The following is a 23,064-nucleotide window of genomic DNA, read 5'->3' as shown; positions in this document are numbered from 1 at the left end:
GTAGGTATGGAAGTCTGAGCCAGTGCGACCAGGTCTTCATGCCGGGTGCCATTTCTTTGGGTTATAAATCCAAAATAAAAAAGCAACCCACATGGTTCCAACTGCAACTCTCATGACTTGGGCCATTATGGGGTTATGATCGTATACATGGTTCCTAATGTAGCTCTATTAACTACCATAACTATGAATTGCACATGTATTTGACGTGATCCATTTGATAGAAATCAACACATAGATTATGTTTCTATGATGAAAAAATATTTCTGAACCTTAAAATTTATGATTTTATTTTTTCTGACAAAGGGACTCTCACCGAAAACTGGGTCACTTAATGGGCCTGCCTCTTTGTGACGTCCGAGTTGAGGATACTACCACCCAGCCTTATGTGCCCCCAACCATGATAAAGCAATGGCACTGTAGATTTTTAAAACCTAAGAAAACCTACTTATCTAAATAAGATGATATAAGAGCTGCTTCCTATAAAACCAATCATATATATATATATATAGGAATGGGTTCGTGCTAAAGCACATTGGTGCTAAATCAGAGATAAAGCACGTTGACCGTTCATCGCGTGCATTGATGAATGGTCAGCATGCAAAAAATGCAAAAATCATGTCTTTGACTTTTAGTGGCGTACTAAAAGTGCCATTAAAAATCAAAAACATGATTTTTTTGTTTTTTGTGCGCTGACCGTCCTGGATGGTCAGTGCGCTTTAGTTCCTATTTAGCACACACACATATATATAAGATGATCTAAGAGTTGCTTCCTACAAAACCAATCATGTAGTAGAAAACTGGCTGACTCCGGTCACATACATTGGTTGAACCATAGCAGGGTTGTATCATGCTACATTGGCTTTCTGCCCTCCTTTTTGACTGGTCAAAGGGCCTCCCACTCTTCAATCCTCTTTGTTTATCCCACTGGTTATTGAATTCAAGTATGATACCACCTGAGGCCTACATGGTCACTAAAACCCACCTTGGATGACCCTTGTATTTTTAGTGGTGGCTTCTATATGTAGTCAAGCATATATATTAGTAATTATAGGGTAGGGTGATCCCGGAGCACCTAATAGAAGCATTAGATTTTCAACCTTTTTGAATTTTCTTTATTTATCAGACCTATAGATATGATCTACAAGTATTATTTAGTAGAAAACAAGTTTTGGATAATGTGATTATAACATACATGTAGGTTTTTTAAGACCTTTAAAAATCATCAGTTCACAATGTATCAAAATTTAATGACAAAAATTCCTATTTTTATGTCAAAAACATGATCTCTATCAAATCAACTAAGTTGAGTACATCTATAAGATCTGATTGAGAAGGAGCACCGTAGCATTACTCTCTATATAGCCAGATTTTAAATAAACAGCTATGATTTCCAGTATGTATGTAGGAGTAGGTGCTCTGGAAGCACTGTAGCATTACTCTCTCTCTCTCTATATATATATATATAGTCAGATTTAAAATAAAAATAAAAATTTTGGTTTTTCAGAACGACCCTCCGCTTGCTTTCACACCAAGGGTGTGTTTGTGTCTTGCAGAAGAAGACTCCATGTTGAACAGCTTCGGGAATTGCAGAAACCAAGGGTGTGTTTGGGCTCAACTAGTTTAAGTTGAACGAGCAAATCGTTGCTTGGCTTGTCATTTATATGAACCAATCACAAATGAGTTCGTGACGAGCTAAACTGAACCGAGTCTCGATCTGCTCAGTTTGTTTACCAGCCCTAAGTACTTGCAAAAATCTAGAGATATGCTTGCCATTAGCTGGACTTGTCAAGCCTAAAACAGGTCCAACTGTGGGTCAAAGTGGCTCCCAATAATATAGTAGGAATGAGAGTGGACCTAGAGAAAACAGGGCCTTACTCCGCCTTGCTCCGTTTGGACCAGGATGGAGGCGGTCATGAACGTTAAAATCAAAACTCGTGTGAGGATGGAGGCGAAGATGGACTTGCGCTTTCCCCATCCCGTCTCCTATCCCTGTTAATAAAATAATTAAAATACCTTTAGGGATGGTAGTGGACCGAGGAGAAATAGGGCCTCGCCCTATTTGGACCGACGATGAAGGTTAAAATCAAAACCCATGTGGGGATGAAGGCAGGGATGAAGGGCAGAATTTTGAGACAGGGCGAGAGTGGAGACCTTGTCCCAGTGTGTTCTTTCACCAAAGAACAGGGTTACTAGTACCAGCTAACTCACAAAGATTCGAGTATGATCCGATACGTGACTCGTGTTTGACATGCACGTTCAATTTTTTTTTTCAAAAATAAGATATGACTGATGCATATATTTTGAATATTTTAATCAATAAAAAACTATTTGATTGAAATTAGTAAAAGGTAATAAAACATTAAATTAATGCCCATACGTGTCATGGTCTTGTCAGCGTATCATAACGTGTCTGAATCCTGCCACAGTGTATCAATGTGACATAAACAGGGTTAGCTTTTAGGCCCGGTTCAACCCACGCTGGCCCGGTTCTTGAAATACCCTTTTTGAAACACACAGTACCGGTAGTGGAGACCGGAGAGTATTAGAAAAACTCTCTCTCACAAAGGTAAGAAGAAAGAGAAATGGCATTTACTGCCTGTGCCAGGAGAGTGGCGCGTTCTTCGCTTGGCGGCACCGGCAGGTCATTCGTTGCGAGGAAAGCCAAACCCAATGTGGGTGTGCCTTCTTCTGCGCCAACACTTCTGCAGAAGCACTCGCGTGTCTCGAGGTTTGATTTTCTTTCCTTGTTTCTCCCACTGGACCATGTTGGTTGAGAAAACCTTGCCCATTTGCGTTTTCATTTCGTTCATTGTTAATTTGATCCATGAATCCGTTGTTTGTATTGGTTGTTGTTGATGTTAATCACATGGTTTCTTTTTTGCCTGAATTTGAAACTACAGTCATGCATAGTTGGCTGCTTTGTTGGTGGTAGGCAGCATATTCTCTTAATCTTGTTCTTGGTGTACCCATAATTAGTTTCTCTCCGTTTCATCGTTCTTTTTTTGTTGCTTAAGTTTGCTGTGTATTGCGTGGTTTTTAGATCTGTGTGTTTGGTAACTTTATGTAAAGAAATGAGCGTGGAAACCCTTTTGTTTTGGTCTTATGGTTGAGTTGTTCTAGAGGATCTCTTATGTATGAGTTTGGAAAAAGTCCGAGTTGCTGTTTTATTCTCTGTTCCTGTTGAAAATAGTTTTTTCGCTTTTATCCCTTTTAGTGTGTTTGTTTTTGGAAAACCTAATGCTTGTTCTGTTTGTGATCATGTTTTTCACTCTTCACAAATGGATTTTTGAACTTATATAGTACTCTTATTGTTTATAGGCTACCTAGGATGTTGGGACGTGTTGAATCTTTAATGCCACTGCACAGCGTTACTGCATCTGCTTTGCTGACTTCCATGCTTTCTGTTAAGTCTAAAAATTGGGGGTGGCTATCAGAAGGTATCGTCTTCCCCTTTGATACTCTTTCCTTTTTTTTTTTTGGTTTTCTGCTTGTTCCTTTTCATGATTGTAGCTTCTGATTGCTTCTTCCTTGATAGAATGATTACCATTTCTGCTTTAACATCTGATAACCCCTTCCTCTTTTGCCCTTGGATATGCTTTTCTTTAACACAGGATACTTAAAATTTATCTGCTAGTGATCAGACCTTTCTAATCAACTAATTTGAAAATGTCGTGACCATTTAGCATTCATGTTATGAACTGTTTTAACCTGTCACCTAGGTCATATTTTGTGCTTTTTTAGACCATCAAGGTGTCATATAGAGTAGTTTGGTAGAGATCTAGAGCGAATAAATAAATCGAACTGATTTCTAGTAGCTTGAGGTCTATTGATTTGTGGACAAACTTGCCAAATGGGAAAATGATCTTGAAACTTTTTTTTGTTAAGTAAACACGCCATGTACTAGCATGTTTAGACCCCCCTCCCAAGTTTAGGAAAAAATCATTTTCAGCTTGTGCCCTTGTGCACATGTGTGCATGTCTACTGATGCTCACACACATGCCACAGACATGCACAGAAAGTTCTCACACAGACATAAATGTATCATGCAATATGAACATTCATGCACAAGACATGCAAACAGACACTTGATTTTATCATGCAGGAGGATGACTTTCTCAGTGCTAATAAAGTGTTCCCTTGTTATACACCGATTTTCCTTCCCTTTTAGTTTTGACTTGTGACTTTGATAAAGAAAAAAAGGGGAATTGCAGTGGCATGTTTAGTGACCATAAAGTAAACAAGAACATGTTCTTCTTATTGTCCGTATCAAGGGTTTTCATATGCACTGGATATTTTGTACCCTTTGCCTGGTCATATATTCTTTTCCTTCAAATTGAACAAGATTTATGCTGAAAAGTGGATTTTGAAAATGGTTCTTTAAAAGAATATGACATAGATTGGGAGAGTTAGGGGGATGTGCAAGGGGATGTGTTATCTTTTAAGATTGGACTGCATGCATGTACGGGTCCAGATCTGGACCCGTATCTCTATCTTTATAATATCGGGTCTGGACTGAAGAGTCTCAGACCCGACTCGATCTGGTGGTTATAAGTTCACGTAAAGAAATAGGGCAAGGGTATTGGAGGCTGATTGATCTGCTGCTGTCGTTCTCCCTCCTCTCCCTTCCAGCAACCAACAGAAGAGCCGGATACCAAAAAGGTGCGTTTTCTTTCATGGTATCAGAGCAGGTCGAAGTCTAACGACCAGGTCCAGTTTCACCAACCTCTCTGCTTCTTCTTTGATCGTCCCTTGCTCCTGTGAGAGTTAACAAAAAAAAATCCCATTTTCTTCTTTGATTCGATTCTCCTCTGATTTTTCTGATCGTACCCAATCGTGCCCCCCTTTCCCTTGATCCTGGGAGAGTTAACACAAAAAAAGAAAAAAGAAAAAGGACGTGTCCGACCTTATTTCCCCTATTTTCTTCCTTTTCCCTAAACGTGACCTTATTTCCCCTCTTTTCTTTTCTTTTCCCTAAACGTGGCTGACCTTATTTCCCCTCTTTTCTTCTTATTTCCCTAAACAAGTTTCTTTCTATCGTTACCAGCCATGTTAATTTCATTACCTAATCTGTTCAGATCTGATCATTCAGATTTGATAATTTCCAACAGGCCACGCTAACGTCTGATCTGATCATTCAGATCAGATCTTAACGTCTGAACCCCATATTGATTATTGATTTTGATTGCCTAAAATCAGAAGGTTGTTCCTTTCTTGCATATTTCCCCCTGCTCTCGCTCTATATCTGATTTTTGTTCCAAATCAGAGGTGCATATATCGTTCATTCACGATATTTTTTTTTAGTCAAAGCACATATCCCAAAGCACGAGTTGTTTTTTGGACCATATTTGTAATTGTTCCTGATCTCGATTTCTGCAAATCATTTCTGAAGAAATATATCAAGACTGTCCAAAAAAAAAAGGAACGGACAAGTCTGGGTCATTGCTTTGCTGAGCAATTTTTCTTACATTTCTTTTATTCAACTTATGTTCTTCTCCTTAGACAACTCGTCTTGTCTTCATGGATTCCCCATCACTTCCGTCCAGTTTTCTTGGCCAACTTATATATGAGAAATTGAATAATTCCAACTACTTGACCTGGAAAATGCAAATTTTGCCTTTCATTCGTAGTTTGGACCTCTCTGGCCACCTTGATGGAACAATCCATGCACCATCTGAGTTCATTCTGCAGGAAGAGCGAGATGATAAAGGGGAGGTTTCTAACAAACTAGTTCGCAATCCAGAGTTTACCACATGAAAAAGAAAAGATCAGGCTGTCGTGGCTTACATTACCTCTACTCTTTCTCAAGAGGTATTAGTGGCCATTCCAGATGAATGTTCAGCTAGAGAACTGTGACAGATACTAGCACAGACAACAACAACAACAACAACAACTACGCCTTCATCCCAAAACAATTGGGGTCAGCGATATGAACCAAAAAAGAAATTCATTTTGGGTCTTCCACATGAATCCTTTTACTCCAATCATTTCTATCCAACGCCATGTCCTCGGTGAGGTTCAAAGCATTCATATCCTTTCCTATCATCTCCATCCAAGTCTTCCTAGGCCTACCCCTACCTCTTTTAACTAATATATTTTCCCATTTCTCCAACCTTCTAACTGGAGCATCATTAGGCCTTCGCCGAATATGTCCAAACCACCGTAAACGATTCTCTCGCATCTTATTCTCAATGGGTGCAACATCTACCTTCTTACGTATCTCTTCGTTCCGAATCTTATCTTTTATTGTATTTCCACACATCCATCTAAGCATCCGCATCTCAGCTACACTCATTTTTTGAATATGATGTCTCTTGGCAGCCCAGCATTCCGTACCATATAGTAAAGCGGGTCTAATAGTCGTCCTATAAAACTTTCCCTTCAACCGCAATGGCATTCTACGATCGCACAGCACTCCAGTAGCACTTTTCCATTTCATCCACCCAACCTTTATCCTATGATTTACATCTCCATCAATTTCTCCATACTTTTGAATGATGGATCCCAAATATTTGAAATAATCATTCACCGGTATATCTTGCTCACCAAGCTTCACTACACTCCCATCACTACTTCGTTGCTTACTAAACCGACATTCCATATATTCAGTCTTACTCTTACTCAACTTAAAACCTCTAGCTTCCAATGTCTGTCTCCATAATTCTAACTTAGCATTAACCCCAGCTCTAGACTCATCAATCAAAACAATATCATCAGCAAACAACATACACCACGGTACATTTTCTTGAATTGATCTCGTAAGCTCATCCATCACTATCGCAAATAGGAAAGGGCTTAAAGCAGATCCTTGATGTAACCCAACCGTTATCGGAAAATTGGTTGTCACCCCTCCACAAGTGCGGACATTGGTTACTACTCCTTCATACATATCTTTAATTATACTAATGTACTTGAGAGAAACACCTTTCTTCATCATTGTCCACCAGAGAACGTCCCTAGGTACTCTATCGTATGCCTTCTCTAAATCAATAAAAACCATATGCAAATCTTTGTTCCTCTCTCTATATCTTTCAATAAGTTGTCTAAGAAGATGTATAGCTTCCATAGTTGATCTTCCAGGCATAAAACCAAATTGATTCTCCGATATCATGACAACCTTCCTCAACCTAGACTCAATCACCCTCTCCCAAAGTTTCATAGTATGACTCATGAGTTTTATACCACGATAGTTTGTGCAATCTTGTATATCACCCTTATTCTTATATAAAGGCACCAAAGTACTCTTCCTCCACTCATTAGGCATCTTATTTGTTCGCCAAATCAAGTTAAAAAGATTTGTCAACCATTCTAAACCTTTCTCTCCCAAGCATTTCCAAGCCTCGATAGGTATACCATCTGGGCCAACTGCCCTTCTTGATTTCATTTTCTTCAAAGCCTCTGCAATTTCTTTCTTTTGAATCTTGCGCATGAAGTCACGATTTATCTCATGAAAAGGAATGGAGAAGTCTCCAAGATCTTGAGCATGACTATCATTAAATAGCTTATCAAAATAATCTTTCCATCTCTCCTTAATCTCCTCATCTTTGACTAAAACCCTTTGCGTTTCATCTTTGATACATCTAACCATACCCAAATCCTTCGATTTCCTATCTCTCATCTTTGCAAGCCTATAAATATCCTTCTCGCCTTCTTTGGTATCCAACTTGTCATAAACCTCCTTATATACCTTAGCCCTCGCGTTTCGAACAACTTTTTTAGCTTCCTTCTTTGCTATCATATACTTCTCCAAATTCTCATTATCACGACTCTTACTTAGATTTCTATAACACTCTCTTTTAACCTTAATAGCTAATTTGACATCCTCGTTCCACCATGATGTATCCTTACCTAGTGGTGCACCGCCTTTAGACTCACCCAATACCTCCTTAGCTACTTTTCTCATACCACCCGCTATCTTATTCCACATTGATTCTGAATCCTCCTCGAGACACCAATCAACTTCCTTAACTACCTGCTCTACAAACATTCCTTGTTTAGCTCCTTTCAGTGCCCACCACTTAATTCTAGGATCTATCCTATGTCTATCCCTTTTGCGACATTGTCTAATTCTAAGATCTAAAATTAAGACTCTATGTTGTGTAGCTACACTTTCTCCTGGTATAACCTTACAATCGATGCAACAACCCCTATCTCTCTTTCTAAGTAGGAAAAAATCTATCTGACTCGTATTAACCCCACTTTTAAATATTACTAGGTGAGACTCCCTCTTCCTAAACCAAGTGTTTGCTAAGATCATATCATAGGACAAACAAAAATCTAAAATCCTTTCTCCACTTTCATTTCTTTCTCCTATACCATAGCCTCCATGGATATTCTCAAATCCATCCCTACTAATGCCTACATGTCCATTAAGGTCACCGCCGATGAAAAGCTTTTCTCCATAAGATGTCTCTTGTACTACTCCATCTAAATCTTCCCAAAATTGATGCTTAATGGAATCATCTAAACCTACTTGAGGTGCATAAACACTAATAATATTAATAATATCCGTACCTAATACTAATTTAATAAGTAAAATTCTATCACCCTTCCTACGGACCTCAACTACATTATCTATAAACTGACGACTCATAACAATCCCTACTCCATTCCTATTCCTATTTATTCCTGTATACCAAATCTTATATCCCCAAGGTTCTATCACTTTAGCTTTCTCACCTACCCATTTGGTCTCTTGAAGACATAAAATATCAATATTTCTCCTACACATAACATCTACTAACTCTACCAACTTACCAGTTAAAGACCCTATATTCCAAGTGGCTAACCTAATTTTATGGTCTTGGACTAACTTCTTTACCCCCACCCGTCCAACAAAGTGAGGGAACCCTTGCCTATTTGACACCACACCCGGGCGCCGGTGTGACGCGTCGCTTCTGGGCGACGACCTAGCAACCCTTGCACATTTATCACTGCCTCCGGGCCTAGAGAGTACAGCGCGTCGCTCAGTAGGGAACGCCCCAACGAAATTCTCATATTGGTTCATTTTCATAGGATATGACAAAGTTTTTATGCTGGCTGTCACAGGCCTACCGCAACCCTCCTCCTTTATCCGGGCTTGGGACCGGCAGTGTATAACTACACAGGCGGAGTTAGATACTAGCACAGACCTATTCACAAATTTCAGAGGCTAGGATTCTTCATTTAAAAAGCGAGTTTCAGCTCCTAAAGAAAGACAATTTATCAGTTACAGAATATATGAACAAAGTCAAGAGCATCACAGATCAATTAGCGATGGTGGGTTGTGTAATTCCTGACAAAGAAAAAATTCAACAAGCGCTGAATGGTCTTGGACCTGACTATCACATGTTGGTCACCTCTCTTCTATGCCTTCCTTCATTGCCTAACTTTGATGATATGCTGACGAAACTACTATAGTACGAAGTTACTATTAGAGGTGAGGAGCTGATTCAAAATAGCAATCATGAGGTTCTCGTCACAGGTATGGTGGCAGGACGAGGACGTGGAGGTTTTCGCGGTGGACGGGGACAGAGAAGAGGTAATCAAGGAGGTCATGGATTACTTCCCACGCCTAACATGTCATCCAACTCACTTCCAGTGAACCAGTCCTCTAGACATATACCAACGTGTTTTCAGTGTAATAAAAGATGGCACATTAAGGCAAATTGCTGGCATAATCCGCAAAACAAAGGCAAATTTAATGGTACTGGGGCTTCCACTAGAGGACAAGCAAGGGATGAAAATGAGAATGTGAAGAATCTCTTGATTTCTGCCCTTTCTGAGTTAAGTTTTAAGCAGACTGAGCAGGGAACTTGGTACATTGACTCTGGGGCTGCTGCACATGTGACAGGTGATGCCAGTAAGATTTCTCAACTCATTCCTTATCATAGTAAATTCAGTATTAAAACTGGAGATGGTGCCCTCCATCCTATTTCTCATGTTGGAAACGTTTCTCTTCCACTCCCAAACTCATCACTTCTTTTATCAAATGTTTATCACTCACCCAGTATTGTTAAAAATATTGTTTCTGTTTCTAAACTTGTTGATGATACTAATTCTTCTGTCGAATTTACTCATTCTGTTTGTGTCAAGGATCTTCTCACGAAGAAGACGCTCGTTGAAGGAGAACGACAGGGAAATATGTATGTGTAATGAGATATTGCGGAAATATGAGGAGTGCTCATAAGCACTTACAACAATGAATAAAAGAGACTATCACAAGTCCACTAAGGGACAATGCAAGCACAAGCCTTTAAGAAGGCAACAATATAAAAAGCCTCTTATTGAAAAGAGAGAGAATACAAATATACAAGGGGTTCGCCCCTATTTATACAAGAGGGAGTGGAAAGAAAAGGAGGGCCAAGGGCCTCAAAAGGGGGCTCCCATGGAGTCGTTGGGAGCCCCCAACGGTCACATTTGTGACTGTTGGGGGCTCCAACGACTCTATGGTTGGAGCCTCTTTTGGTTCCTAAAAAATACAAAAAAAAAACTAAAAAATAAAAAAAAGAAATTACATTTTAACAAAAAGATAAAAATAGTTGTTTTCTAAAACAACTATATGAAATTACAAAAATACCCCTATCGGGTATTGATGTAATATATATATATATATATATATATATATATATATATATATATGAAGTACATTTTAACAATATGTCCTCAAGGAGTCTCATACTGCTTGTGCCACTCCAATAAAGTCACAAAAAGTTCAGCCAATATCATTCAAAGATTGTTTTAGTTTGTCTCAGTGTAATAAGCCAGACATATGGCATCGTCGTTTGGGTCATTGTAATCGTTCATTCATTGAAAGACTTGTGTCTAGTGGACTTGTTCCACAGTCTAGTTTAAATAATGAGTTTGATATTTTTCTTTGTCCCAGCTGTCATTTATGTAAGAGTCATGTTCTTCCATTGCACTCAATAAATCAAAGAGCTTCTGTGCCTTTTGAAATTATCTATTCTGATGTTTGGGGACCTGCCCCACAATCTTCTTTTTCGGGTAGCCGCTATTATGTCACCTTTATTGATAGTTATTCCAGGTATACTTGGATCTATTTTATGAAACACAAATCTGAAGTGTTCAAGTTTTTTCGTGCATTTCGTGCCTTAGTTAGTAATCAATTTGCATCTCAAATCCAACATTTTCAATGTGATGGTGGGGGAGAGTATCTATCAAAGGAATTTACTGAATTTCTCCAAGATAATAGAATAAGTCGCCAAATATCTTGTCCACACACACCCCAACAAAATGGTGTGGCGAAAAAAAAAACACCGACATATTGTAGAAAGTGCCTTGAGCATGATACATGGTACTAATGTCCCTTTAAGCTTGTGGACTGAAGCTTTTCATTCTGCTGTGTACGTCATAAATCGACTACCTAAGTCACAGGGACTCGGCAAAACAGGTGCCGCACCCGCGTCGACGCGACGCGATGCGGGTGCAGCACCGGGTGCGGTCAACACGGCCCTGGGTGCAGTCAACACGACCCTGGGTGCGGTCAACGCACACAGGATCATTTTTGTCCACTTTTTTGGCGTTAAAAAAAAATATTGGATGAAACGGAGGATTAGGGCAACAATTTTTTTTGCTCCTAATCTCTCCTCTCCTCTCCCACTAAGCTCGAGCTCTCTCCTATCGACACCCTAGCTCCACCTCCCAGACTCCTCCTCTCCTTTCGCAGGTATGTACCATCTCTCGCTCTCTTCTTGTGTCGGCAGGAGAGGGGCCTAGCCCCCCTGCACCCTCTTGCTCTCTTGTTGGGTCAGCAGGGGAGGGGCCGAGCCCCCCCTCTCGCTCCCTCTGTTTTCAACAGGTGAGGGGCCGAGCCCCCCCCCTCTCTCTCGCTCTCTTGTTGGGTCGGGAGGGGAGGGGCTGAGCCCCCCCTGCTCCCTCTGTTTTCGGCACAGGAGGGGCCGAGCCCCCCCCTCTAGCTCTCTTTTTGGGTCGGCAGGGGAGGGGCCGAGCCCTCCCCCCTCTCGCTCTCTTGTTGGGCCGACAGAGGAGGGGCCGAGCCCCCCCCGCCCCCCCCCCCCCTTGTGTAAAATTGTCTATGAAGAGACAATACACATACAAGCATAAACACTTTATAAAAGAAGTGCACGAAAGCACTCTCACAACATTTGAACAAATTACGCAACAAGCGTATAAATAATAAACATGCAATAATGCATGTATTTCGTAAAAGAAAGGAAATCCTTGAGACTCTCAAGCTTAGGGAATACAAGGGGGAAACACCCCTATTTATACAAGAAGAGGGAGGTGCAAAGGGGGGCTCCCAAAGGAGTCGTTGGGGAGCCCCCAACGACTCTATTAGGTGATAAAATCCTTATGTCCTTCCTTTGTTGATAAAATCCTTATGTCATTATTAGGTGAGTAAACATAGCGAAAAAAATATTGATTTTTTAAATCAATTTTATAATTTGGTTTCTTGGTTAAATCTTCAGACACATTACATTAAGAGACTACTACCATCACGTGTTCAAATAAAAATTGACCATACATAAAGCAATTGAAATTCAGAATTAAACTAATAATCAAATATTCAATTAAATAGCCCTTTAATAATTCAAAAAGTATTAAAATCCAAATGAAATAAGAAGCCCTTGGGATCATCGAAAACATCAGTGTGCACAACCCCCTCCAACTTTCTGTACTTGCTCTGGCCTTCATATGCCTTCTGAAAAATATTTTATTATGAAAGAATGAGACTTTAAAAAGTCTCAGTAAAATTCACATAGCTAATGCAATGTACAACACATAAAGCTTGCATGATATATGTATCTCATAATTTTTCATCAACTAACAACGGGGCTAATATGGAATAACAATCTTAAATATGCTAACATTAAATCCAGATGATAACAAGATATATATCAATGAGCATGAATTTACCAACTTTTAGGAACAAGAATAATTTGCAGTAATATAAAATAAAGAAAAGCAAAATACACTAAAGTAATGTGAGCAAATAATTTATGCTTCATCTTGAATTTCTCGGTCTACTCGGGTATGATGTAGACCAACCTGAAATAGGCTGACTAGCTCAGGTGTTTATTATGCTATATATTTTATTATGCCTGAGTAGCTCCCTGAGTCATATCCCCCAAAGACGGAGCCCAAAACCATGAGAGGAAACGGTCGCTCCGAGAGAACTCTACTAAGGGGTGTGACACTAGCATCACAACGATGATCATGATCACTCACTTCTACAGAAGTACTCGAGAACTGCCACCTAGGATGAATTGACAGTCCTGGTCCCCCTAATCTCCCTGACTGGAGGACTTGGTGAGGAAATGCCTCTTGAGAGTCAAACTGATGGGTCCAGAAAATTTCAAACCTTCTACCCTCTCTAAGGTAGATCGCTGCCAAACAACCGGTTAATCATACCTTGATGAAATAAGGCATACCTGAAAGGGCTAACACAAGGTATCTTTAACTTAGGCCATAGGTAATATGCAACTACCACTTATTCTTTCCCCTTTCATCCTTCATTCATTATCTATGTCACATAGGTGCGGGTGTGGGTGCGGCGATGCATCACTTTAAAAAACTTGGGTACAAGGGTGTGGGGAGGGTATATATAATTTTCAAGGTTTTAAAACCCAGTGACTCGGGACTTGACTCGTGACTCGGCGGGTCAACTCGGTGACTCGGACCGGGTTTTGTTAACTTTTGATTTTAAAAGGAAAACAATATATAAATTGTCATTTAAACATATAAAGGTTTGTAGAATGACTTAATATGGCACGCAGAAAGAAGATATGGACAAATATGTGCCCTGATATAATGATATTCATTTTATAACCTCTACATAAGGCACATCATGGAATATCAATGGAGTGGATAATCATTAAGTCAATTTCTTACCCACATTCTGGAAATGTACTTTGAATAGCAAAGGAATGGGCAAGGAGGCAATTCTAGTTTTCTATTTCTTTGTCATAATTGTAATCAACACAGCACTACATTTTTCCCACTTGCTAATGTTCCAAGAGACAGTATCACTACTGTCCAAATGTCTGTAAGAATATAAAAACAACTGCAAAGAGCTATAGAGGTTTGCTTGAATTTGATATCTATACAAGCACTTTGACTAATTCATGACTTGAATTAGAGGATGTGGTCACCATGAGTTCAGTCTGCTACTACCTACGGTTCCTAAAATGGCCAATCATATATGCTAGCTTGTTTTAAAGGTTTCAATTCCCTCTCTAACAAATCCATAAATGTAAAATAGGGATATATGTGCATATTGAAAGTTTACAGAATGCCCAATATCAGCATTAATAAGCAATTTTCTCATGTATGAAAACTATGCAGGAAATATATTAATGGCACAACTATAAAAAGACTACTAATATTTGAATCTGTACAATGCTTGTTCACATAACAAATGGATGACGAAACCTAAATGTGACTTCCTATAGGCACATTTGACCCTCCATATATAGTGAGAATCATTTCTTTAAAATATTTTGCTGGAATAAGTTGATAGCACCAGGTGAACAGTGGTTCTTTTATTCTATGGATTTAAATGATTTTTTATCTTTAAATGATTTTTATTTTCTTTTTTATACAAAATCTAGGGGTAACCCTTGTTAAAATATATGTACTTATATATTTCAAAACTGTAATTTGAAACTCAAAAATCAAATTTCAAACATCCCAAAACTTTCCCGAGTCAGACCGTGTCAAGCCCGAGTCTTGACAAACCGAGTTTGCCTTGCCGGGTTGACTCGCTGGAGGGCCGAGCCAAGTCTGCCGAGTCAACGAGTTGACTCGGCGAGTTTTAAAACCTTGATAATTTTTAACAGTTTTAAGTTATCACTAATGAAATAAAAACAATTATCATATCATCAATTCATCATGCGTAAATTCACGAATAAATCAAATTAACAATTTACAATTGTTGTTCCTCATCAATAAAAAATAACACCACAATTAAACTCATACTTGAGTTCACCAGAGCCGAACCCGAGCATGCTGGGTTCGTCTTTTGGGTTCGGTTCTATTGAACCCAGGCAAAACCGAACCTTGGAGCCGAACCCAGTTGGTTTGGGTTCGATTCTACCTGGATTCTGCAGAACTGAACCCCGCAGCCCTTGCGCCAACAAAGGGAGGGGGAGAAGGAAGAAAAAGAAAGAGAGGAGGAGGATGATGAGAAGGAAGAAGAGAGGAGGAGGCGGAAGAAGAAGAAGAAGAAAGAAGAGGAGGAACACACACATAGAGAGAGAGAGAGGTTCATAGTCTCTGTAGAGGAGGTGGCCCTTCGTAGTCGTTGTCGTCGTTGTTGGAAGAGGAGGAGGAGACGAGGAGGGGAGGGGGAATTGGGGAGGAGGGGTCGGGGGGTGAGTGGTGCGGATTGTGCCCTATATCCCATCCCCCCAACCCCTAAAAAACCCATTTTTTAAAAAAAGGACCAAAATAGACTATCAACATGGACTGAGTCTATTTTGGTCAAATATAACCCTGGCCCGGTGCGACACGTTTTTATTACTGCCGCACCCGCACCGTGTCGCGTCGCGTCGACCCTTTAGAAGAGTCCTTTTTACATAATTCATTATAGCTCAAGTGTTGGTTTCACCATGGTGTCAAAGCTATTATAGCTTGCTTGGACTCAACATATAACATTTTCTTGGAGCAAAATATAAAAGGTTGGAAACTTGGAACTAAGGTTCTAGGCATGATGAGTGACATCAGCTACTACACGGTGTGCATGAATGGAAGGTGGTTTCTTTGATGATCTTCATTTTCTATGCAGATATGTTGGACTTTTCCATGGACTATGAACCCCATCATCCACCTATTAGGAATAATCATCAATGAAAATAACATAATATCGCTTTCTTGAGAAAGATAAAACAAGGCCCGATCCCCAAACATCATAATGAATGATCTAAAAAGGATTCGAAGCTCTTTTATTATAAAAATTGAAAGGAAGTACATGACTATTTCATAATTGACAACTTGGACAAATATGACTATCAGACTCTTGACCCAAACTTGACTTACATAATAAACCATTAGAGACCAGTCTTTCAATAAAAACATGACTGCAATAACCCAATCGACTATGCGAAACATATGCCTTATTTAATTTGGAAAGAGTAAAGACACACGTAGATGGTGTTGACTTGAGCTTCAAATGTTCGTTTAACTGAGTACATGCAATGGAAGGATCTTCCTTGAAGATGTATATGTTCCCACATTGCTCCCCTTCAATGAACGTCTTCTTCGGTCGGATGCCTTCGACATACACAGAAAAGAGAGTAAATTCGATGTAAGAATTTGTATCATTTGCAAATTGCAAGTTTAGAAATAGACAAAATGCACTTCTTGATATTAAGGGCACAAAGAACATTGGACAATTCAATGGAATTGGAGTTAGACAAAGGAATAAAAACTTTTACAGTATGAGTGTTGGGACAGTGATTACCATATTCAGTGACAATATTACTTTTACCATAGTAAGGAACTAACTTAGAAAACTTGCCTGCATCACCAGTAACATGGTTGGCTGCACCTGAGTCAATGCACCTGCCAAGGCTGCCTGTAATAACTCCTTGTCTGGTCCACTCTGAGACCCGTTGTTCTGCCCTTTATTCTGTGCTGCGAATTGTACCTAGGATCGTCTTTGCACCAACAATTGGCCTTTGCATGTCTTGGCTTCTTGCATATGTAATAAGTAGGAATGCATCTATTAAGATTTGCATGTGTAGAATGAGGCATGCTAGGAGTGGGTAGCAAGCCATGTCCTCCTCGGTACCCTCTTTGTTCGTGACTTGAAGAGGTACCAGTACACTTCATGAGAATTCATATTTGACTTTTCCAAATCCCTGGGTACTCCCTTCATTGACATCTCATAATGGAACAACTTAGACTTCAAATAATCAAAAGTAGGGAGTTTATTAAGATACTGCAGTGTTGTAGAAATGACATAATATTTGAGATCCAATCATAATAATGCTTGTTGAACTTTGTCCCTATCTTGCACTTCATACCCAACTAGTGCAAGTTGATCTGTGATGCTCTTGATCTTGTTGAAATATTCCAGGATCGACATAGATGGATCCTTCTTCAGAAGTGAAAACTCCCTCTTTAGATACATTACCCTTGCCTCTGAAATCTGAAAATAAGTCTGAGCAAGCCTAGTCCATAAATCCAACATGGGGATCCCAATCAATACCTCTTGAGAAAGAGTAGAGGTAACATACACTACTAACGCTTTATCCAACTGACAAAATCAGGTTCTGATAGTTTATATAGACAGTATAACCCAACTGACAAAATCAGGTTCTGATAGTTTATATAGACAGTATAACCCCTTCATTTTTCTCTTCTTGAAAAAAAAAATTGGTGGGATGGATACCGACCCATCTAAATGACCACCAAGATCCTGGTTCCTGATGAAAGGAGTGATCTGTCTCTTCCAAGAAAGGAAATTTGTATTATTCAGCTTTTCAGAAACAAGTTGGTTCAAAAAATTGGATGAAAGAGCTGACTTGGAAGAATTTGAATCCATTGGAGAATAAGAAAAATAGATAAGGGAAGAGAACAACACGAATTGGAACTTGAACGAGAGTCACGGGTAGAATCCGGAAAGCACAGGCATGAATCCGGAAAACATGGGCACAACATGAAGCTGAACAAAACCCTTAAATGTTGAATCCCAAAGGTAAAGAAAAATAAATAGATATCCAAAAAATAACTGTCAACCCGATCTGCATTTTTGTTTTTGCAGATACGCAACAACTTCAGCCAAAAGGCAGTGACAACTCAATCTTTGATTTCATGATCAAAGTTAAACCATAATAAAATTTGATGCCCGATAAACAAAAACAATACCTGTGAACAACGCAGCCAATCAATCTGTGTGACAATATAACCAAAGGAATCAATGAATGACAAGAGGAAGAACAGGATTGAATATGAGAGAAGTATTTAGGAGAAACCCAAAGCAAAACACCCAAGATATAGGAAACAATTTAGAGAAAACTAGATAGGATGACGTTTTCAAAAAAGCGAAGTATGGGATAATTGGGAATCTTTAATATAAGGAAATAGAAGGAAATAAGATGAAAAGAACAACAAAATAAAAAGAAGACCATCAGGAAAGAAGAAAGAAAAGATAGATATATTAGAAGGAAGAAGAAAGAGGAAAATACCTTTAGGGGAGAAGACAGCAATCAATGATCTTAATGGTCATTTAGATCGATGGCAGCCAATCCCAAAATCTCACCTGCTCTGATACCATGTGAGATTTGATGGACCAGAACTATTCAACAACAAAGAGAGAGAGAGAGAGAGAGAGAGAGAGAGAGAGAGAGAGAGAGAGAGAGAGAGAGAGAGAGAGAGAGAGAGAGAGAGATGTATGGAGGCACGATTCCCAATGTATGCCATGCTCTATGCCTTTCCATTATATATTGCAGCTTAAGTAATTTACATTACGAAGTTACCCCTGCTGATACAAACACACAGAATTACATAACAGGGGTAAATAATGTAAAAAGACAATACACACATATAAAAAAAACACGAATCGGGTGTTCTGGTCCAGATCAGGATTATGTCACATCCCAATAGACACTTCATTTTCAATGTAAAAGTGGTCCAGGAAGAAATGGACACTTGATGTCATGTGTCCAACACTTTTGAGTATTTTAGACATTAAGTGTTCGATGTTGAACACTTTGTATCAACATTGTTTAAACTTTATTTGTCTCCATATATTTTATTGTGACCTAACTCCATGAAATTGTGTCAACATGCTTTACTATACAAAAAGGTCTCTCTCTTTCTCTTACCACAATCAAGCCCCACTCAATCCTAATCCTATTTAAGAACTAACTCTCTTTTTTTACAATTTTGATGAATTGTGTGGTGCAATGTAAAAGGAAGAGAGAACTGATGATGTCTCTGTTTTTTTTTTAAATAGTTTTATTTTTTACTTAATTGTTTTTCTCTCTTTCTCTCTCCCTGTATAAATAAATAATATATAGATATATAGCCGTCTCCACATAATCTAGTTTTTGAAAACCCGCTGTACCCGACACTCCATACCAATGTCCGACACTGATATTTCTAATAAACTCACTCTCTCTCGCACACAAGTAAAGAAGATGTGAGTAAGCCATATATTTTCTTACTTTTTGCATCTGTTAATCATGCCATTGGGATAGTCTTCAGTGTTATTTGTCACATCACCACAAGCACATTGCATTAGTATTTCAAAGTCCAACACAGTCATATGCAACCATAAGATCATTATTAGTAAATGTTTAATAACAAAAATGAAAAAAACAATAATATAAATAAGGCTGAGTACTACACATGCATAGTATCTCTCTAACCCACATAAATGGTCTTTCCAACTATTCAATCCAATTGCTTGATGAGGATTGATGCTAGGATGGAACTTGGATCGTTCTGCCATGGAAATGTTTAGTTCCTCACTCAGGCCTGGTAAACCCTATCAATGAGGCTGTTCCTCTCCTCATACTAGTGGGACATATGCTTTAATCCCACTACTATCAGTGGCTATTAATTTTCCCTTTTGTAGTGTAATCTCTTCTTTAGAAGGATCATTGGCACTTGCTTCACCACTGCTACCTATTCCAGTACCCTCAAAAGGCTGCACCTCTTCTCATAGTTCGGACATGTTTCAAAATCCATTTTTTATAAGCTTATTTTTCCTTTAAGTTTTCCTTTAAGTTTTCCTTTGTTTTATGCAAGCATTCTTCATCTGCCATTTTACAACTTCTAGCGAAATTATGAAATTGCGTAGAACTGCATTTTGTCTTGTACCAACCAAATGATACTGTTGGGATGTTCCTTCATGTATCTCCTTCGTACAATAGTTACAATTAATACCTAGCCGATTATTCTCATGCAAGGCAACACCATGATCCCAAGTTGGATATCTTGAACTCATGTTATGGAAAAAGGAAAGATGTAGATCTGACATTGTGCCTTGCTGTTTTGAGTTCTTTCAACTTTGAAAATGTAGGTCTAGCAGAATTTCTCATGAATCTCACCTTTCTCAGTTTAGATTAACGTAAAGTGGTAAACAGTTGAAGATCTTGCATAAATCGAGTTTCCAAGAGTCAAATTAGATCCAACATTCAAAGGCCTTGCACAAATCCACTTCTAAAGATCTGATTAGACAAAATCATGAAATTGCTAGATTTGTTGAGTAAATGTTTGGAGCATGTTTTGGGTCTGAAAATGAGGAAATGACTCTATTTAAGTCAAGAAATTGTGGCCAAAATGATTGAAAAGTAAAAAAATGTGCATGTTTTTTTATTGAGTTGCCGATTCATAAGATGCAGTGTTGTATCGTACAATGCAGTACGATACATGCTGTATCATATGATAGATACCTATATGGAATGCTGTTCTACATATTATGATAATATATAGATTCTCGTATTGTAAGGAGGTAGAATACTATGATAAATCATATTGCATTGTATTATGCAATGCAATTTTTATGATGTTGCTATTATTTTCTCGTGCATATGATTTATGTTATTTACTACTTTATTATTATTATTATGATTGTATTAGTGGCTGATGATATATAAACTTGAGATTTCCACAACAATATTGATCCTCATATCTAGTACACATTGAGTAATGAGTATAACTGATTTACTTTCCTTTGTTACTGATCAATGCATAACATTTCATTGTATAGTTTCTTTTCCTTTTAGCCGTCATTTTGTAATTGATCGGTTCATAACATTTCATGCTGCAGTATTTCTTTTTTTTATAGTTCTTGCCATTTCTTTTGCTTAACACAGTGTTGGGATCTATTTATGCTTAACTGATTTAACCTTTTCTTTTCACTGCCAGCTTCTTGATTTCATATTGTTTATTATGTTAATAGAAACTTAGGAAAACTTGGAGGACAATGAAATAGTTCTAGTTTGGCATGCTATAGTTTATTCTTTTACACTTACATGAATTACTGAGAATGACATGATCTAGGGTGTTGGATTGAGCTTATCTTTAAAAAAGTTTTGACTGGGAGGGATTACCTAGATGATATCATCTTTTAATTTGTGCTGCAGGTTTTGCTACACCACTATAACAAGATCTATGTAACTTTGATGGCATGTGCTGAACAAGTGACTGCAGTTTTGGGTAGGTTTTTGTTTGTTGCAATATATCTTCCTGGCTTCAGAAACAATGATAACTTTTCTGAATGCATTCATTCAAAAGCCATGTTAGAAATTGAGATTTGCTTCCTTTCTGGTCGGAGATTTGGATATTCATCTGTCAGTGGAACAAACTTCCAAATGCACCGAAAAAATAACTTGTTTCTGCTCATTAGCTCTTTGGTTCTAGCTTCTTTGTCATGGATGGTTTAATTATCAAGGTTACTAGTATAGTTAATGAACCTTGTTGATGGCCAAACTCTCACTCTCTCTCTCTCTCTCTCTCTCTCTCTCTCTCTCTCTCTCTCACACACACACACACACACACACACACACCTGCATGTGTATGAGTGAAAGAGTATGGCAGGTGTAGGGTTGATGGGAGTGCGGCAAACTGCCCCTTGATGCTGAAAGAAACACATCATCAAGGAACCTCAGCTTTCTAATCTATCCGTGTTGATCCATGGACTCTAAGGGCACCTTTGCTTTGCTCTGCGATCCTTGAACTTTCTCAGCTATATGTGATTCTTGATTACAATCACAGAAGATAACAAGCTACAGAGTATGAAAAAGTGTAGCTTGTGATTCTGAAATATATGAAAGTTGCGATCTTTTAACCTGGAAAAGTTGGTCACAAGTGATAACCTGTGACCAATAATCACAGGCTGAGGAATCACAGCTGTGACCAAAACAAATGTGTGTTAAATCATACAGTGGGCAACTGCTATTAGACATCCATCGCCAGTTCCCTCACAATTAATGACATTTTAGGGGTTTCATTTGAAGATGAAAATTCTGGAAGAGTAGCAATTTTGGTCTCGTGTTGGATTAGGATTTTTCCCCTACCTCTCTCTCGTCATTCTCTAGTAGCCCCACTGATTTTCTTACATATGCATTGAATGTTTTGTGGAAATGATGTGATTTCAGTAGAATTTTTAGTGGAAGACATGCATTAAATTAAGAGATTTACCAATGGGGGCTCCATTCATCTGTTAGGAGCAGTTTGTGCACGTCATAATGTTGATGGGATGTTGCAAATTCAAAACCCACTGGTATAGAGATGGTTGAATAATTGTTGCTCTTATGAAAAAAAAGAGATTTTGAGCTCAATGTTGAGTTGGTTCTACCGGCTGAATATTCGGTTTTCAGAACACGGGTTCTCACAAGGTTGAAGGTAAAGATTGGGTGAGGAACCGGGATCTGTTTTGTTCTTGAATGAAATGACTTTACATTTCTTAGTTCATTTTCTTCTGTTTTCTTCATTGCATCTGTTTCATTCTTTAATAAAATCCACTGCGTCACAAGTATGAAGCAAGGGGACCTTGAGAAAATGAGCCCTGATGCCATGCTAGAGATTTGAATGTCAGACTATTATTATTGGTTCTTGGATGCAATACAAGTGCCAGAGCAATGAGTGCAAACAACTCGGCCCTTCAAAGAAGTGGCCTAAACCAAGACCTCAACTTATTGTATTAACTGGGCTAAGCTTAGGATTAGGATTAGCCCATATTTATCTTCCTTTGTTGTTTACTCATTATTCAGTTCAATGGTCCAAGTGAAATTCTGTTTAGGTTTTGTGTTGGACTGGACGTGTGTTGAAATATGTTTTGGTCATTCATATGAACTTTGGCTTATGAATGGCCTCGATGTGGGGTTGGATTTGATACTTGACTTTATCAGATAAGTTTTTATGCTGGTTTAACTCATAAACTTGCTTTTTTGTATGGTTGGGTAGAATACAAAGTTCTAAACATGTAATGCTATATGTGATAAAGGGTACTTTTATGGTGTGTGTGTTTCACCCTAACTCATGAGAAAGAGACTCATTTTCATATGAAGATGCGATTTTTTTTCTCTTACCCATGGGTGCTGAAACAAATGCACCCATGGGAAACAGTGTCTGAGACCCATGTGTTTGAGGCCA

At 38.6% G+C, this 23,064-nt stretch overlaps 1 protein-coding gene across 1 annotated transcript; it reads left to right on the top strand.

Annotated features, from left to right (window-relative positions):
* Nucleotides 1-2,551: 2,551 nt before the first annotated feature.
* Nucleotides 2,552-21,399, top strand: LOC149814621 (protein NUCLEAR FUSION DEFECTIVE 6, mitochondrial-like). The gene is made up of 3 exons (XM_089989656.1): nucleotides 2,552-2,728; nucleotides 3,319-3,437; nucleotides 21,054-21,399. Exons 1-3 carry the CDS (start codon nucleotides 2,583-2,585, stop codon nucleotides 21,071-21,073), a joined length of 285 nt encoding a protein of 94 aa, XP_089845782.1. The 5' UTR covers nucleotides 2,552-2,582; the 3' UTR covers nucleotides 21,074-21,399.
* The last annotated feature ends 1,665 nt before the right edge of the window (nucleotides 21,400-23,064 follow it).

This window comes from Nuphar pumila, chromosome 15, assembly GCF_984573655.1.
Source record: "Nuphar pumila chromosome 15, dmNupPumi1.hap1.1, whole genome shotgun sequence".
NCBI classification, from domain to species: Eukaryota; Viridiplantae; Streptophyta; class Magnoliopsida; order Nymphaeales; family Nymphaeaceae; genus Nuphar; species Nuphar pumila.
This window is presented reverse-complemented; position numbering and strand designations above follow the sequence as displayed.

Coding starts and splice junctions, on each gene's coding strand:
- LOC149814621 (XM_089989656.1), top strand. CDS start 2,583: ATGGCATTTACTGCCTGTGCCAGGAGAGTGGCGCGTTCTTCGCTTGGC. Junction 2,729..3,318: donor AAGCACTCGCGTGTCTCGAG/GTTTGATTTTCT, acceptor TATTGTTTATAG/GCTACCTAGGATGTTGGGAC. Junction 3,438..21,053: donor TTGGGGGTGGCTATCAGAAG/GTATCGTCTTCC, acceptor TTTGTGCTGCAG/GTTTTGCTACACCACTATAA.